Source organism: Manis pentadactyla, chromosome 1 (genome assembly GCF_030020395.1).
Source record: "Manis pentadactyla isolate mManPen7 chromosome 1, mManPen7.hap1, whole genome shotgun sequence".
NCBI classification, from domain to species: domain Eukaryota; kingdom Metazoa; phylum Chordata; class Mammalia; order Pholidota; family Manidae; genus Manis; species Manis pentadactyla.
In genome coordinates, this window is record NC_080019.1 from 122,101,671 (window position 1) to 122,120,390 (window position 18,720).

General features: G+C 41.6%; 1 protein-coding gene across 4 annotated transcripts in view; it reads right to left on the bottom strand.

Moving 5' to 3' along the window:
• The window catches only part of ATP13A5 (ATPase 13A5), a 95,944-nt gene that overhangs the window by 31,269 nt on the left and 45,955 nt on the right, over positions 1–18,720 (bottom strand). For 3 of the 4 annotated variants that reach the window (XR_005022671.2, XM_036875248.2, XM_036875247.2), the window contains exons 13-21: positions 16,095–16,156; positions 14,279–14,429; positions 11,962–12,048; positions 11,188–11,344; positions 9,107–9,224; positions 5,668–5,792; positions 4,691–4,851; positions 2,523–2,648; positions 1,353–1,432 (exon numbers count right to left, since the gene is read on the bottom strand). Coding sequence is in view for 3 of the 4 variants with exons in the window: in XM_036875248.2 (XP_036731143.2) it covers positions 1,353–1,432; positions 2,523–2,648; positions 4,691–4,851; positions 5,668–5,792; positions 9,107–9,224; positions 11,188–11,344; positions 11,962–12,048; positions 14,279–14,429; positions 16,095–16,156 (1,067 nt within the window). In the remaining variant the exon portion in view is untranslated. The remainder of the gene's footprint in view (positions 1–1,352; positions 1,433–2,522; positions 2,649–4,690; positions 4,852–5,667; positions 5,793–9,106; positions 9,225–11,187; positions 11,345–11,961; positions 12,049–14,278; positions 14,430–16,094; positions 16,157–18,720) is intronic. The other variant, XM_057501225.1, reaches the window with a different exon arrangement.

Consider the following 18,720-nt stretch of genomic DNA (forward strand, 5'->3'; position numbering starts at 1 on the left):
TTATGCATATTGCCAATAATACAGACATGAGGAATAAGATTGAGAAATTAAGAAGACAGCTCATTCTGAGACATTGTATGTCTTCCTGAACTGATTTTTCTTTAGAGGAATATAGCTTTTCAAAAGTAAGCATTTAAGTTGGCAAAATTCCCCAGCCATTAGAAAGGGTAAAATTAGTTTCTTCAGCCAATATCATGTAATGACCATAAAAGTAAAATAGTCATTTTAGACACTGGTTATTAACCTAGCCTCAAGGCATTATGGGACTTAACAGGCAGTTTTGAAACTTCCCTAAGAGTGCTTGGGCAACAAAAAATAATAGTCAAAGGCAGTCTCCTGATTTTACATACTACTTATCAGCAACTATGTGAAATTTCACATTCTCCATCCCTTTTCAGAAATCTGCAGCCCATAAATTGAAACTTTCTCCGCAAGTAATAGGTGGGTCTGGTCTCAGGAGGAGCCGTTTCACTCTTACGTGACTTGATCATCATATTTTTGAAGGAGATAAGAAAGGACGTTTTTTGGGAAAGTCTGGCTTCCATACCAGGGTCAGAAACAGTGACAATGCCATCCCACCTCTTTCCTAGAAGACCTGAAATTATTTTTACATCTTCTAACAGACAACCGCAAATAATTCTGGGTGATAACTCACATACTTTCCCATTTTTCCCATTCTGAGCTACAGAAACCCCTATCATTTCTATTGCCTACACCCACCCAGGGCATCTTCCTCAGAGATAAGCCCTATGTATGGGCCACAGAAGGAACGCTCTCTGGTGTAGGCAGCATCCAGCACAGCTGCTAGTGATCTCTACTCCCTGGCATTCGTGATGTTGTGTAATGCCTTTCCTTACTGTGGGCTGGACCGGTGGCTTGCTTCTAATGAAGAGAATAGAGCAAAAGTGAAGGAGTGTCATTCTGAGGTAAGTATCTATGGAATGGTGACCTGTCTTGCTCTGGCTCTTCCTGCTCGGCACTCCTGTGGAGCCTGGGTACCACACTGCGAGCTTCCTCATGAAATACCCATGCGTCAAGGAACTGAGGGTGGCCTCTGCCCAAAAGTGAAAAACTGAGACTCTCAGTCCACCCACAGAACTGAATCCTGCCAACAACATGGGAGTGAAGCTGCTGGCAGGTCCTTCCCCAACAAGAGCTGAGATGACTCAGTCCTGGCCAGCACCTGCTTATGGCCTTGGCAGAGATCTCAAGCCAGAAGGTTCAGCAAAGACACCTGGATTCCAAACCCACAGAAATGTAAAAAGTGGTGTTATTGTAAGCCACTCTGTTTGGGGGGTAATTTACACAGCAACAGGCCACCAGTGCACTCTCCTTTCATGCAAAACACCTACTTCAATTTCTGAAATTCTTCAACAAGGCTAGATTTCTGTCCAGGAGACATTCTTGCGAAAATGGTTCCATTCACCAGAATCTAAAGAGAGAAAACAGCTATTGCAATACGATTAAGAACAAGAACACTTTTTAAACAAAAGAACAGCCCTGGAAAAATCACTCCTAGCCACTATTTTAATACCGCATTGGGTGGTGTGTCATTAGAGCAAATGTCAGGAAAGGGGATAAGGGGATTTAATACTTTAATATTTAACTTTCACTCTCAGCCCTCCATCTCAACTCTATTACTTCTTTCCAGGCCCTTTTTCCAGACGAGTGACCTGTAATTAATAATAATAATTAAAAAGCAGGAGCGTAGATGGGATAACAATGCTTAAGGAAATACAGTTCTTAATGCTGAATACAATCCCCATAATTGCAGCATAGGCAGAGGAAAGACCAACAGATCAGGAGCGGAGAAACAAGGTTCCATTCTCAGTTCTGTCCCAGCTGGCTGTGCAAAGCTTCGACAAGTGACTTGACCTCTCTTGAGTCCCAGCATTCTCACCTCTCCAATGAGGAACTGCACTCACGATTTTCTAGAAGCCCGTGGGGTCTAGATTCTACGGTCCTTGACTGGTAAGGAGACAACATTTTCAAGAAACTGCTAACAGATGGTTGCTGCCCTCATCTTGTGCTCTACTTACCTCCTCCACATGACAGCGCCACCCTGCACAGCACTACTAAACAGAGACCCACAGAGGACAAGGTAGCAGATGATTTTTGAGAATAAACTATGTCACCTCCCACTGTCATTTACAAATCCAGACAGGAAGGGGAATAGAGCTCAGCCTGACATCAGTTGGTAGCTTTCAGAGAGAAGCTGACCCACATAACAGGCAGCGTTTGGAACTCCCTCCCTGCTGGGGAGGGAAGGGAGAGCAGGGTGGGACTAGACTGGTCATGGTGCAAGGGCTGCACCAGAACTCTGAGGAGGAGGCCGTGCGCATGTGCAGGACCGGTAAGCCTAGGTGGGGCGGGCAACTTGCAAAGGAGCAGTGCCCTTCTGAGGGGTTCATTCCCTCAATCTGAGACCACACCTCATCACCTTCACCACCTACTCACTTCCCCTTTTTTTGCCTCACTAATTTGAGGAGCAAAACAAAACACTTCATTTCTCCAGCACTTACTTTTGGAAGCAAGCTGTTGAAATGCTGGAATATCACTTTGTATGATTTCCCACTCATTGCAAAATGGTAACAGCTCCCTCTGTCCCTGGCCGGCGCTGGACTGTTTCCAATGTTAATGTAGGTTTCCTAAGATCAAAAGGGCATCATTTCTACATTGCCTCTCAAGGAATGTCTCTGCTGTCCTATGCTCTGTGGATGAAGTGTGTTCATGTTACCTAATAGTGCGAGGGCCAGCAAATACATATGTAATTTGCCTAAGGAAGTTAGACTCATATGAAAAAGACAGTCAAAATATTCTCCCCAAATTTTATGAGCATATGATACTTTGACAACATGATGCTCTTGTTCTTGTCCTGGGAGATAATACATGTGATGTCAGTCTACTGAAAAAATCATTCCATAGTACCAATATCTGATTCTAAGGAAGAACAGGAAACATTCTTCCCTTCTCCTCCTCATGCAACCTTTTACTTCTTAATATCTCTTACCAGTCATTCATTCAAAATCATGCCCCAATTGCTTCACTGTAAAATAGGCAGGCTCTTTCTTTACAGCCTAATTCTTTTTAGCACCTGACCTGTCACCACCCCACCAGGAAAGCTCATGGTGCACATGTCATTTCCACACCCTGTGTACTATTGCAGCTGCACCAACCCTTTTCTGAAACCCTCTCCCCTCTGCCTTTCACCTGCCAAGGTATTTCCATCACTGTGTTCATCTCCATGAGAGAACATTTGAAAAATGCATTTGCATTTTTCAAGTCTGTAGCCAGTAATGACTTTTCATTCAATATTTCTCAGAAAGCCTTATGTTGTATAGGACTGTGAATTGAAATAGTGTGAAAGGTAAGAAAATTTTATTCATTATAGGAATTCATCTTAGGGAAAATATTTTATTTGGAATTAAAAAATATTTTGATGTGTTAATTCAGAGGCAAGATGATAAACCTCTCCATTTCTACTCCCCTTGCAAAACAGCCAACAAAAGAGATGCCCTAAGACATTCCACATGAGGCAAGGACAGCATTCCTTTTGCTTTTACTAGAAAGTATGGGGGGAGGAAGCCACAGAGGTGGAGAAAAGGCTGAGACTGTGATGTGACTTCTCCCGGAAATAACCAAAACCAGTAAAGGTATTAAACTCATGAATGGGTAGTGTGAATGGACTGTTTGTTAAAAATTAGCAAGGACCTGAGTCTAGGCACACAGTAAAATTGAGGCAACATGCACTGATGCAGAAGCAAGCTGCAAAAGCAACTTTGCTTTTTTGCAAAGAAAAAAGCCCCATAAATCTCCTGAAAGCACAGAGTTGGCTGTCATCTTTTGCAGCTAGTGCAATGGGGTTTGAGCCAATGTAAGCCACCTCTTCACAGGGGAGGTGCAGGGACACAGCACAGTTGTATAGTCTGTATACTGAACAAAGGCTTATTCTACACTTAACAACTCAAAGGCCTGGTCATTCTGGATGAAGGGACATTTTTGCAATTTACCACTTGGAGGACCATCTCTTTGAATTTCACAAAGGCAGAGGTGTGACATTTAGTGATGGGATGGTAGGTTACAGCCCATTCTCATCACACAAAAGAGCTGTCCTTGTACAAGAGCACAGAAAACTTGCTCTCCAGAGAAGCCTGACACCTGTTAACTTCCTGCCACAGTCCCAGCACAACCTAAATGCCCATGGATATGGGTGGAATCAAACAAACATGAATTTGATTTCCTGCTCTTCAATTTGCTAGTTATGTGCCTTAGGCAAGATTACCTCTCCTGGCCTCAGTTTCCTCATTTGTAAAATGAGCAGTTTACTCAAGTGTATAGAGTAACTGAGGGTATAATGCGAAATATGTATGTAAATCAGTGGTTTTCAACCAGGGCTGCACATTGGAATCCCCAGGAGGAAGTACTAATGCTGGCTCCCAGCCCAGACATTCTGATTTAATCTGCAGAGCCTTGGCATTGGGGAGCGACATACTCTTCCAGGTGATTTCTGTGTGCACCCAGGGCTGAAAAGTGCTAACAGAAATGCTAAATGCTTTGCAAACTGTAAAACTCTGGACAGATGTCAGGGATTATTACTGTGGTAACTTCTAATGCTGAGAGAAGGCTGTCCGGGGCCAGCACTGTATTCCATCAGCCCAGGCCACGGCAGGCCATTCTGACATTTGCTCACATTCTTCTCAGGTCCATTCTCTTGGTTCTCTACCAGCTGCCAGGTCACAGAGGCAGGAACAAACTCTTCTGGTTCATTGGCTTCCACAAGGATCACTCGGCTCCCTCGAGGAATCATTTCGGAATTCTTTGCAACAGTAATGGCGGTTTGAAGGTTGTCACCTAGATGACAAAGAAAGTCAGCTTGCTTTATGTATAAACCTCTCAGCAACCAGAATTGGGCTCTCCCTCCACTGAGTGTCCATACCACTTTGTTGGGGGTCCTTGGGGAAATTTCTTGCTTTCTGCCTTATTTTAGAACCATTTATTTTCCCCTCTGCCCAGGCCTGCCTCTCCCTGGTCGTCAGGCACTATGTCAGCATCTCCCTCACACGGCAGTTAGCATCATGCCCTAAACATTGGATATCTCCAAAGCATGTATACATGAATAAACATTTAAGCACTTCCCGATTGATCTTGAGGAGACTGACATCTCTTAGTGATGAAAGTAATGGGGGCCCAGTCTGATAGCGTAAAATCATCCTTGGAATCTGGATTCCAACTTTGCAGAGAGAACACTTAGGGCTGCAACGTGCTTGGATTTGATCATCATATGCCACACCTGCCCCCTGCCTAGAAGGACAGACTAGCAGAGTCTCACGCCCTTTACTGACGTCTCACTGCGGTTCTGGATCAGGACACATCCGTTCCTGTGTTAGAACATTTACTGTGAGTACATTAGCACTGCACTGGTCCTGGGGAGGAAGGGAGAAAAACTGAGCACTGGACATAGAGGAAGGGTTTTGGAGAGTCCAGATATGCACCTCCCAAGCTCTGGCGGTGGTAGGGGGCTTCCACCTGGAGCCCAGGGGAACCACTGACAGCTCAGCGTACTTCCTTCTGCCTCAGTCATGTGAACTCACTCAATTCACATGAGCTTTTCCCCTTTTTCTTATGCCGGGGATACCCTCAGCTTGCCAGGCCTCTAGAAACACATACCGGTAATCATCACGGTCCTGATGCGGGCCTCACTCAGCTCCTTCAAGACTGGCTTGGTCTCCTTCTTCAAGCGATTCTCCATGATGAGAAGTCCCAAAAATGTTAACTCGGACTCCGCCTTCTCTCTTTCAATTCAGGAGTAAGTTAGTTTTAGCGCTTATGTAGTCTCAACAGTTGGATTTATTTCTTCCTTTCTAAAATGTCTAAGTTTTATCAATGTAATACATGCAAGTGTTTAAAAAATAAAAAATAACCCAAAAGCTTATAATAAAAACCACCAGTTCCTGTCCCCACGCCTGCTCATCCCTTCTCCTTCCCAGAGACATCCACTGTTAGCTGCTGCTTCCAGTTTTCAACTCCATTTTTAAGAACAGTGTGCTTATCTTCCAACTCCTCAGTTGTTTTTAAATTTTTTATTTTCTATTTTTTAAATTTCCAAGAACTTTTGTTCTCTTGAGCTTGTAATCCCTTCAGTTTATGAGACATTCATGAAGTACGTACTGCGCACAGGATACTACAATCATAGGTGCACATGGAGTCATTCGCTTCAACCACCAGCTGTAGCCTCCAGGAAATACACGGCATCAGTCAAGGAGCCGAAGTTTTCAGAATTCGAAATAGGAGGCTTGGAGTCTAATTAGGTTAGATTAGTGATGTGTGACTAATGGAATAAGTCTCTTCTGAAACAGAATAAATTTCATGTGCCTTTTTAAAAAGTAAATTTGGAGGCCAGGAGGTCTTTCTTGATCACATCTTTCCTTTTTTCTGTCCAGAGTGGGGCCAAGATTTCGGGGAGAGGAGCGTGGGGGAGGAGGAGACCTATGGCTCTGACCTTTCTGTACACTGTCATTAATTCCTGGTGTTCGGGCCTGAGTCTCACCTCCACCTACTGTAGTGCATGACGTGTCTGAGTCCTGGCCTTTCCTGGGTCCTACACGGTGACCCAACTTTCCTCTTGCCATCCTTCTGTGTGGTGGGGTGTAAGCTGTAGCTTCTGCCATCCTGCTGATTCAGCTGGCACTCCCCCAGCGAATTTACATCTTACAGAAATGTGCAGAGACCTCTCATCTGCACTTAATGCTCCTCTAGATTCCATTGATACTATTTCTCTCCATTATGTAGAGGACTTTGGAGGGAAAGGAAATAAACATACGATCAATGAACCTTCTTTAAGAGAAAGATTGGAGTTAGATTGCTTGATGAAAAATGTAATTCAAACTTGGATGGGAACACAATGAAGAAACCTGTCTCTGGAGGAGAGTATAAGTTGCTACATCCTTCATTCAAAAGTCCATTTACCAAATAACTATTTTGTCTTAGATTTTATATTAGACACTTTGGCAAATACTCAGAAAATCATATATGAATCCTGCCTTAGTGATTTCAGAGGATATTATAAAAGAAAATCTATACCTTAATATAAAACTCATTATACTGCCACCATTTGGCTTCATGACTTTCTTTTATAGATTGGGTAATATTTTCTCATTAACCAGAACTAAAAGAAAGATTCAAAATTCTTCTCACCAACGTATTCTGGTTCTGGTCTTATTTCATGACTCTTCCCTTCATTCACTGTTTCAAGCATTTTGGCCTCTTGCAACCCTATCCCACTCCCAGCACAAGCCGTGGCAGGGCCCTTGTGCCCACTATTCCTGTTGCCTGCAATGCTCCTCCCCTGGATAGCTGCACACTTTGCTTCCTTACTTTACTGCGATCTCTGATCAAATGTTGCCTCCTCAGAGGGCTTACCTGATCATTCCATGTAAAACAGCATCCTTTTTTTACTTTTAAAAATCTTCTTAACTTGATTAATTTTTTCCCTTATTACTTGACAGTATGTTAAAGGATTTATTTTATTATTCTCTTTCCCCAATTAAGATATAAGCCATGAGGGTAAGAATTTTACATTATTCACTTCTTAATTCTCAGTGCCCTGAAGAGCATCTCACACACAGTCAAGCTCAATAGAAATCTACTAAACCAATGAAAGAGCTTGATAAAGTATTTCTCCTGTTTCTTAGCTTTGTGTTTTGTTTTTCTAAATCATCTCAAAAATGGTTATAATCCCATTTATGATGTCTGTTTTTTAGACATTTTTCTATTTCCTAATTGAAAAACTGCTAAATATAATTTGATTCTAATAACAATCACGACCTTATTCCTTTACCTTGTTTGAAAACATTAACTAAATTCCTAGAAGCAGAATAGGTTCCTGATATTCTCTGGAAAAATGTGAGGTGGCTGGAAATTTAGCACATTTTGTCCTCACTTTCCTATTTTTGTTATATTTATAAAATGTCTATCTCACTAGTGGCTTTTAAATGAGAATATCACAGCCGCATTTGAATGTGGCAGCTGGGTGGTGGCTACTCTCCAGGTCTAGCTAGGGAAAGCTTTTCTTCACACATGACCTTAACTTCCATTATTAAATTTTATGTCTTGAACAATTACAAAATTCTATTTGTTATGGGTCTTTATGCTTGCTCAAGAATAGCTAACACCTTGAATGTTAAATCTGAGAGTGCCATTCATACATTTCAAAATGAGCATTGTGATTCTATTTAGAAGATGAAAATGCCATGGTTGAAAGGCTCCTTAGAGATTATCTAATCCTATGTTTCATAAGTGGGGGAAATAGACATAGTCTAAGAAAGAGACAATGATTACTGATTATATAAATAGTAATGTTGAACCACAGATATCCACATCTTATGAAGAAGGGCTCATCATATATAAAAGAGGATCTCTCTACCAGTAACACAAAATCAAAGATAAGGAATGCATGAATGATCTGTTATTCAACTTTCCATAGTATCTCTCTACTCCTTTATCATAGACAATTTCAAAAACAACCTTTAAAAACTGAGAAACATTGAAAGAAAAAAATAGTTTACAATTTTTCCTCTAATGTGCACAATTTATCCCTTAATGTAATTAAGAATGCTGAATTCTATTCCATACATGGAATTCAGTTTGCACTCACTACCTCTCCAGATCTGAAGGAGGCATACTATTGAGCCCTAAAAGAAGCTAAGTCTGAAGAATTCTGGAGGCCTTTCAAAGGGCCAGCTGTGTCCTCCTCCTAACCTCTTTGTATGTGGAACCCCAAAGCCAGTCTGCTACATGATGTTTGGAGGTTGAAAGACAGCTGGATATTTTTGGTGGGATGATGGGATGTAGGGCAGAGATAACTCACTGGCCTCTGGCAGTTAGGAGATCTCAACTGTCATACTTGTTCTGCCACCAACCAGCACTGGAAACTGAGCAAGTCCTCCCCAGGGTGGTTTATAGTTGCCCATCTCTGAGTCAGAATGAGATTGTTTCTCTGTCTCCCAGAGCCTTCCTGTTAATGTAAGCTGTCCATCTGTCCATCTCCCAGGCTCATTCACTTCTTGCACACCGATCCTGCCCTAGTGCCAATTTCCAAGTTCCTTACCTGGCTAAACTCTCTACTTCTGAAAGCTTCCCCATCATCAAGGCTCTATGAGCAAGGGCAATGACGCGGAACCCTTGCATTGTGTATCTCCTCAGCTCCTGTGGGAAATTCTGGGGCACTGTCAGGCAAGAGGAAAGAGGGAAATGTAAGGTTACTGGCCACCAATTCCTATGCGAGATTTGAGATTCAGTCACTGTACCTTGTTTTAACCCTCACTCCAAAAAATGCTTTAATAGAAAAGCTAAAGCTTCAGTTAAAGGCCACAAACGACTTCATCAGTGTGTCTTTATTATTCTGATAGAAATGAATGCTGAAGATGTGCTGGTTATCAACTGGGTGTCAAATACACAGGCTGGGTTTAGTAAGGACAGACCTCAGAACTATGTCCACCTGAATGAAATAAGAGACACAACCAGTCCTCTACATCAGAGGTCAGCAAACTACAGGCCAAATCTGGCCCTTTGCTTGCTTTTTTAAATAAAACTTTGTTGCAACAGAGCACAGCCCATTTGTTTGTTTGTCTATGGCTGCTTTTGGGTGACAATGGCAGGGTTGAGAAACAGATATAGAATCAGATCTTTAGAGCCTAAAATATTTACTACCAGACTTTTTGCAGAAAAGTTTGCCAATCCCTGCTTCAGATAATAGATGAAACAGTGTCAGCATTGATGTGTGTGTTCTGGCATGAAAATCATAACTAATGTTAATATAGTCATAAAGTCTTTATGGCGTATAGCATGCTTCAAAGGGTGTTAGAAAGAAGCACAGTACAATGGGATGTGTAGTGGCTTGGGTAGCAAAACACCTGGATTATAGTCCTCACTTTACTGCCCACTAGTTCTCTAACTTGGGCATGTTGAATCTCTCTTCTACACGTCCATTTTCTTATCCATAAAATGGGACAATTTTGGATCTCATGTCTCCATGCACCTCAGACTTTCTGCAATTCTAAAATAATCCTGGAAATGGAGATCTAATTTCAAGAAGCTCCTAGCTCTCTATTTCTTAAATACAGGGGGAAAAGCAATCACTGAAGATGATATTAGTGCATGTTAATGATCAGAGGTTAGGACAATAAGTAAAACAGGAAGGGCTGCCAGAAGCATGAAAGGTGACAAAGGACAGGCCCAAACCCTTACTGATCAAGCAGGGACAGTTAGTCACCAGTTAAAAATTCAAGAAGATACTCCCCTGTATCTATGTGGCTTAAAATACAAAAAAACACAAAACAGTGAAGCACAGGCCATCCATTGGTGAAGTAGAGAGTTAATAGGAGTCATAAGGAAGATCAAGTCAGAAAAGAGGGATACTTCCAGGGTAAAAAAGATTCCAAGTAGAGAGAGAAATTAAAGCAATTATTTGCCAAATCTGAAATTCTGTGCACAGATGATGGCTATCAGCAATCCTAAGGAGAATATAGATGAAAATTAAGAGAAAAAGGCCAATTTTATCCAAATGAACTCATTTGAATGCAACAATATTCTTATAAATCTAGACTGCCGCTTAGAGAGTGCATATGTTTATAAGACAAGAAACAATACAAATCAGCTCAAAATCTGGTCCAGAAAGAGGAAATGGCTGTGAAAATGATCAATTACTTTGCTCTAATACCATCTAATTTACTCTCATCACTTTTTTCTAAAAGATGTATCTTTTCTCTATTTTCCTTCCATCAATCTGTCCGAGGCCCCTTAAGTGGTGCCCCCCAAAGGTGAGGAAGCGGCCCATCCACGGAATCAGTCAAGTGCCCAGACCTGTCCCTTTGGCCCCCTCTGAATGCATCTCATTCTCTCCCATCCTGGTTCTATAACCCCTATGCAGCTTCCTGTTCTAGCTCCAGATGTTTGAGTCACATCTCCTTCCCTGATACCCTACTGTGGGGTGGGCCTTTCTGGCCGGACCACAGCCAAATATTTATTCTCTGCTTCTGCCTTGAGATGGTCACCTCTGCTTTATTGTATCTACTGGGCCCACTACAACCAATGAGAAAACATCCACCTCTACAAGCATTGATTTAGGCTTGTTTGTTTTATGTGTTTGGGCTTTTAAAATATTTTACCTCCTGAAAAGAAAAGCGTCACCTGTTTCAGATCTGCAGAACTTGACCAGCATCTCTGGGGCACCCTTCATGTAGACATGGAAGTGATCATCCCCTGCTAGCTGAGCAACCACAGACATCCTCTGCAGGCTCGAGGAAAACGGAAACTGGCGCAAGATGGCGATGGCTTCCACGGGACTCTGCGAGCAGGCCAAGAAAGGGGAGCTTAGAAACTTTTCAGTGAGATTTAGCAGATGCACATCAACAAGGCGTTTACTCAGCAATGATCCCAGGGGCAGCACGAAGTAGTATATTTGTCACAACATTGGTATTTTTCAGGCTCCCGCTAAGGCACTTCTCTGATTAAGTTCTTCGGTCTGCGAAATTCTGACCATCTTCCAGGCCAAGCTCACAGGTCTGCGGTGCTTCTCTCTCTCCCAAAACGTATTCACTCCCTGCTCTGAACTTCTGTGGCAGTTTCTTCAGCCTTTGTTACAGCACTTGGCAAACTGTATTGCACTTATTCCCACCTAGGCTGATTTTCTGCGAGCTCATGTACTCCTCCAATATAGATCCCAACATATCCAACTTTAAGATCACTCTATCCCTTAGCACCTAGTACAGTGCTCAAGCATACACAGGTAATTGGTGAGTGTTGAATAAATTAATGGATAAATTCAGGATAAAAGGATAAAACCAACTATGGACACTGTTAGGATAAGGCAAAAAAACAGGACTATAAAAATATGTGAAAGCTGGAGAAGTTTCACCAGTGCTAAGGGCACAGAGCTACATAATTTAAAGAAGCAAATCATACCTGACTGGCTTTTGGTCCTGGTTTCATTATTATGTTTGAATCTGGCATCCCAAATTTGCAGTAGTCTGCATTGCAATCTTCCATTATCTGTTTTAAAATGAAAACATTCATAAGATTCCTTAGAGAAAAATAAGAAAAAAATCTCTTTCATTTGCATAGCACTTTAAGCTTTTCAAAGCCCTTTTCACATATTTTCTTTTCTAGGCCAATTACCTTAATGCTATCACTGTCAAATTTCTGTGGTATTGATATATATTAAGGACCTTATTGTAGACTGTCAGAAAGCCAGAAATATTGTGACTACATTTTAAGTAGTAATTGATGGAAGAAATGCAAGCTACAGGCCAATGGCTCTTCCTAAATGGTATATCCAGTAATTGGATGAAGGTTTAAGTGGAGATCTACATTCCAATATAGCTGAGCACATTAGCTCTCAGATAGGTAAGGATTTGGTCTTGAGATAAACGTGGGACTATCTCTTTTGCTACATCTATGTTATTAGCCTAACTGGTTGGCTAGAGAGTTACCAAGTTAGCTGCTAGCAAAATAGACAGCATATTTGAAAATCGTTTGATTTCTTTGGATGTTACAACAGTATAAGTTAAACCATCTAAGAAACCAATACTGACCTAAAATGTGGGAAAGGGAGTTGGTTACATAAACAGAAGTCAGAAAATAGGAGACATCGGGTCTCCATTCTATCACTTACCTGTTTAACCTTGGGGACATCACTTCATTTCTCCTGACCTCAATTTCTTCTGAAAAATATTCTGATATCCCTTCCAGTGCTAAAATTCTTAGAGTCTTTAAGGACATTTTCCCATTCCTTTATGTTTAATGAAGAGTTGCTAACTACCAAAGGATATGTAATTCAAGCTTCAAGTCAATGAATAATCTTATACTTTTATGCTTTGTTTGGGGTAGATACAGTGTTCTTACAGACAGTTCTTACAGAGCTAATGCTAAAGGTTTATGTTCCCACACAAGATGCCAATTTATATGTCATTTGTACAAGTACATCAACCCTTCTCCAATGCAGAAGGGGGCACCATTAGAACCAGAATCAATGTCACATATAATGATAATGACCCTGTGCAATTCATCACTGTATCAACTTCAGTGATGCTGGTAAGGATGTTATTTATAATAATTACACTGATTCCTCTCTATTAAGATCCAGGAGAGTGATTGCTGCTTTGTTTTTATGTCAAAAATTTCTCCACAGCAAATGTGGTACTTTTAGCTTACTGATACCAGAAACTTCCCCATTTACCAGGTTTCTCCTTTTATTACTTCGGTCTCTAGAAAGCCATAATTTTCCTACTGTACATCTTCACGTTAGTCTCTTTGTGAGGTGTACTCCATGCTCCTGTAAACATTTGTTTCTATTCCTTTGCATCTCTGTTTCAAATGCTGTCCTGTAGTTCATGTATCCATAAGAAGCTTTAAAATGCCTTTTTAAGGGCATAATAGTGCAATGAATTAACTATTGAATGAGGAAATAAACAGCCCCCATTTGCTGGGCACGTTACAATATACACAGCCTTGTTAGGGACATAGTCTCAATGTTCCCCACAAGTCCACAAGTAAGGCATTATTACCCCAAATGCACATATAAAGTAACAGTCAGTGTCTTAGTTCTGGATTTGTGATCATGTAACTAGAGAGGGATGGAGTAGTTGCCAGGATGGTTTATACCCTTCAACTGTTATTCACACTCAGTTGGACCAAGGGACTTCCAGCTTGGTGCCTCATGCAGTAGCTCCCAGCAACTTGTGGCTATTGAAATTTAAGTTTTAATCAATTAAAGTAAATACTACTTAAAATTCATTTCCTCAGTTGCACAGCCTCACTTCAAGTGCTCAGTAGCCATGGGAAGCTAGTGGCTACTGTAGGGCCCAGTGCTTTGGACTGCTGTTTCTCAAGGGGTGTTTTGGAGAACACTTGTTCCATGTTTTGGCCTGTCAAGGTTTTGTGGTCAAATAGGTTTGGTAAATACTGCTTATCATATTTTTTCTTGAATATTCACAATGCAGCACAGTATATTAAAGAAATCCTGGAGTCAAGAAAGCAATTTAATGTTGCTTAAACAGCTGTTCCCAAATTTATTTGATCATGACCCCCATTCCACATTGTACTCATTAACAGAGTTTTTTGGAGCAGAAGTTGGGAAGTTCAGGAAGTTATCTAACCTTCACTCATGTGTTGTTATGAATCTTCTCTGGGTTTCAACCAAAGTTAGAAAAGCTTTAGCACCCCTAAGAAGGATTTCTTCAAGTTTTCCTTATTCGTTTGAACCAGGAAACAATAACCTTACCCAGGCAGTGCCTTCAAACATTTTGACATCCAGGGGGTCTCCCTGGATGGTCCCGTTGAGAAGGATGAGAGAGTGGCAGCTGGCCATGGCGGCACACAGTGGGCCCCATGGCAAAGCCTTGCCTGAAGCAAAGCTGTGGACTTCCTGGAAACTGGTGGAGAAGATAATAAGGTCAGGTCTTCAACAGAATCATTTGGCACTCTCTGCTTCATCATTCATGCGCACCTCACTCAATGCTCCAATCCTGTTATGGCTCCCCGTGCCCTATGTGATGAAGTTGGAGTTCTAGGTTCTAATCACAGGGACTTGTAAGGCCATTTGCAGCCAGCCCACATGGTGGCAGTATTAGAAGATACAATTGTCGGAAGGCTCAGAGAGGATAACCTGCCACACCACAGAGCTGGCTCTAGAAAGCCACACACCCCAGACAAGAAGTCTCAAGGTCACTGAGGTATCAGTGATGGGAAGCAAGCCTGCCTGCTGGTTCCTGTTTCTTTCAAGTAAAAGCATGCACGGACTCTGAAGTATTTCTCACTGCTCAGCCTTTTGGCCTTTGCCCCTCTTTCCTGAAACTCCCAGCATGGATATCCAGTGTCCAAAGCCCGTTTTCTTTTAGACAGTAGATAGGTTTGATTTACCTTTCTCTCTTCCCATTATAGAGCTGAATGGAACTGCATCTAGTTGTTTCTATTCCTCCAAAAGCTTCAGAGTACTAAGAGAAAGGTGGGGTGGTGGGGGTAGGGGTGGAAACTACAGACGTCCTTTTACCCTTTCACTGCTCTGACCAGTAGAGGACAAAGCAGTGCCTTTGTGGCCCCAGCATCTGAGCAGCCAGGAGCAGAGACACACGAGTAGAGCCAGAGCTCCTGTACTCACTGACACCTAGCCCAGGTGTCTCTGCAACCTCACACGGCCTGTCTGCTGTTACCTTGTGCCAGTGCTGTGTCTGGCCCCATGGCTATTGGGGCCCTTGAATAACTCCTCAACGACAGCAGTCTCAGCCACTGTTTAGAGCCAAGCTGGGGTACGCAAAGCTTAAGAGCATCTCCACTCAGCCTGAGAAGCAGCAGCCCCCTAGAGAAGGGAGCTCGAAACAGGGGACACACTTCGGAGTGAAAGGGGCATATTCTCCCCTCCCTAGTTCTTTTCTTGGGTAGCATCTTTGTAATTGTCTTCTCCCATCCCAGGTGCCAGCTTTCAGCTCATGTCTGTAGAAATTCTTGCCGTATACCCTTTAAAACCTATCTCAAATGCTATCTCCTTCAGTGGTTTTTCTTGATCCATTCATTTTCAAAATCATTTTCTACCTTTTATCCACTATGTTATTATGGAAAGCAGGAATGTGTATTATATCAAGCAATCATTGTTTCTCTTTCTCTTTTCTGATATTTGTGCTTTTCAAGGCCTGTGTTGAACAATGGAAGTGGGTACATTTACACCTTTTTATCACACTAGACTGTGAGCTCTGTGAGGGAGACGATGGAGCTCTTCTTTTCTCAATCCCCCACCAACTAGTCACTGGGAAGTCTTTGCCTTGTCTAATTAAGCACAGTTTTGATGTTACTCTTTGCTATTCTGGTCTATTCATTCAGCTCCTTAGTTAACCACCTCATTCTATTCCATTTTTTACGTGTGGTTTGAAGATGTATTTTTCCATCTGATTTTGAACTTAACAAGTTATAACAATTGGGAGATGATTCCTGCCAGTTATTGTATGCATTTTATGTGACATTCATCCTTCAACACTGGAAGGCTGGATTTGGGGTCACCAAGGTCACCCCACCCATTGCACATTCCCCCTCCATGATGTGCCTACCAGTTGCCAGCAGTGGGGACCGTCCCCCAGAGGTCCAGCCCGTCTTCTGTAAGAGTGCCAGTCTTGAAAAAAATGAGAATTGGTATTAGCATAAGATTTAGAGCTTTTACTTATATCATGATTTAAACAAGCCCAAGCTCTCAAGACATTAAAGTTGATGTAGCTGTCCAGAGCCTTTGTGTGTAACCATCAAATTTTGAATCAGAGAGGATGCCTGAAAGAACAATTCAGCAGGTGATAGATGATTCCCAAAAGACCATGCTAATAATTAGATGATGCTGGTTACTCATTATTACAACAAAATGCAAGTGTTTTGTTTTTGCTTGTTTACTGTGACTTGCTGTTGTTAAATGAGACAAGTTCAAGGAATGGAAATCCAACCAAAAACAGAGAGAGTTTGACTCCTTAGTTGGCACCTGCTGTCTTTCTAAAGCAGAGCTCAGAATTTTTTTCTTTCTTTTGGAGACTCTTTAGTTCATAGTCTGCCATCTGGTTCACAGCAATTTTCTAAAATATGGATGACATGGTGACTGTCCAGATTGATAATGAAATGTTGATAAAGAGCTTTGAGCCTATAGGGAGAAATGAAGTGCTAATAATAAATATTAATTAATGCCCATGAATGGGTTTATTGTTAGACCAAGAGGAAAATGGTTGGGAGATTTGATTTACTGTATTATGGGAAAGTATTTGTCAGATAATGTAACTGAGAAAGCAAAATGGAACTGACTACTATCACAGCACTTTTAATTTGCTCATTGCTTCACCTCTGACCATTAATTATGGACCCCTGTGTCTCTCTGTGGCAGGCTAACGGCACTAGGCCTGCTTAACTCCCCGGCAGAGGAAGGAGGTGGCTACGGCTGCTTCTGCAGACTCAGGTGGATGAGAGCGATGCCCCGAGATGGGCAACATCCTGTCTCAACACTGACACCCAGTTTCTGCCACTATTTTTTAAAGGTCATCTCTGTATAAGACACTAAATTTTCTACTTTTCTATCAGATGCCTTTTCTGTCATGCCAGTACATCACATTAGCATAATTCTTACAGTAAAGTACGTACAGAACTTTCAGTTGTTACAGCTGAATAGACCTGGTGGAGACCCACTTAGGATGGAGGTGAAATGAGCAGCCTCAGGCACCAGAGGCCAGTAGGTTGGAGAGAAAGAACAAGAATCCAACCCACCTGGAGTCTTCCACTAGATGATGGATGTTAAATGAATTCTGCAAAGCATGTGGAAAGACAGAGCCCATACTGGGCTCCTGGAATAAAGAATTAAGGACTCTTTGCTTCATTAATTCATTTGGACTTCATGGGAAGCTAACAAGATTTGTGTGAGTTATTCCTTGAACAAAACAACAAAAAGCTATTTATTTCACTTCCCTCCTGCATTTTATATGAGTCCCAGGCTGTGTGTTTAGGTTCCAAATCTTCTTGAGTTGTTCCATTTCAAAAAGAGTGAGCAACTTAATTCAAACTGAAATGTTTTCCTGATGATTAGGCTATGATTTCAAACATCAATATTTTGACCATGAAAACAGACATGATACCGCAGCAAAGCAGAAATGGAACTATGTTATTTCTCCACGTGGAAATGACCTTTATACAACAAAATAACAACAAAATAAGCAGAAAGAAAACTAAATTATAGCTGTGGTTCTAAAGGGAATGAGATAGAAAAAGAAAACTCCTCAGCATAATACTAGCCCAGGCTTGAAATAAGTTGAATAAAAAAGAAAGAAGAACTTGTTTTAGAGAACTTGTAACAAACCAATATATATTGGAAATATATGGGAACAAATGCACTCAGATGTCCAGTGGTGAATCTCTTCTAAAGTGAAATAACACTAGATGGAAATTCAATTAATTGTGGAGTGCTTTATTCCAACATCATGTTGGTAGAATTTTATAATGTGAACACTAGAAAGAAACTTAGAGATAATTGTAGTTTCTCTTAAAAAGCCATACAGAAACTTGGTGTCAAATGCTGGATTTGATTTCTCATCTTGCCCACTCCCAGTCATGAGTTCTTTGCACTCTAACATGCCATCAGGTTGTGGTCCCTCAGTCTAGCAAAAGAGCACATGAAGATGTGGAAAGAAAAGCTTTATGTGGGAAGTAAAACCAACACCTCTGGAGAAATTAGTTTTAGAAACAGATGAATATGTAATGAACATATTTTATAAATCTCCCTCTATGTTCTAGACACTAGTGAGGCCGCTAGGTGAATGATGGGAATCCCCACCAGCAAACTTCCAAGGGGATGTTATCTGGCCCTGAATCTAAAGGAACTACTGTTAAGTTAACCCTACTGGTTCCCACCTGCTGGTGATTGAGGACTTACTTTGCAAAGGGAATGTGAAATAATAGAACTGAAATGATCTTATTTAGAGTTATGCTTCTCTCAACTGGGGCCAAGACTTGTCTCCTCCTGGGGAATCTCCAGTCCTTCCTCCGCACCCCACTCCTGCCATCCTTGGTGAGGACTATAAGCCATCTCTTTAGTTGTCCCCAGATACCCTTCTGTCTCAGTTTTATCTCCTTTCCATCCCTTCTCACCAGTTCCCCCAGATGAAATGACTAAAACACACCTATAAAAATATCAACAATCTTTTTAAAACATAA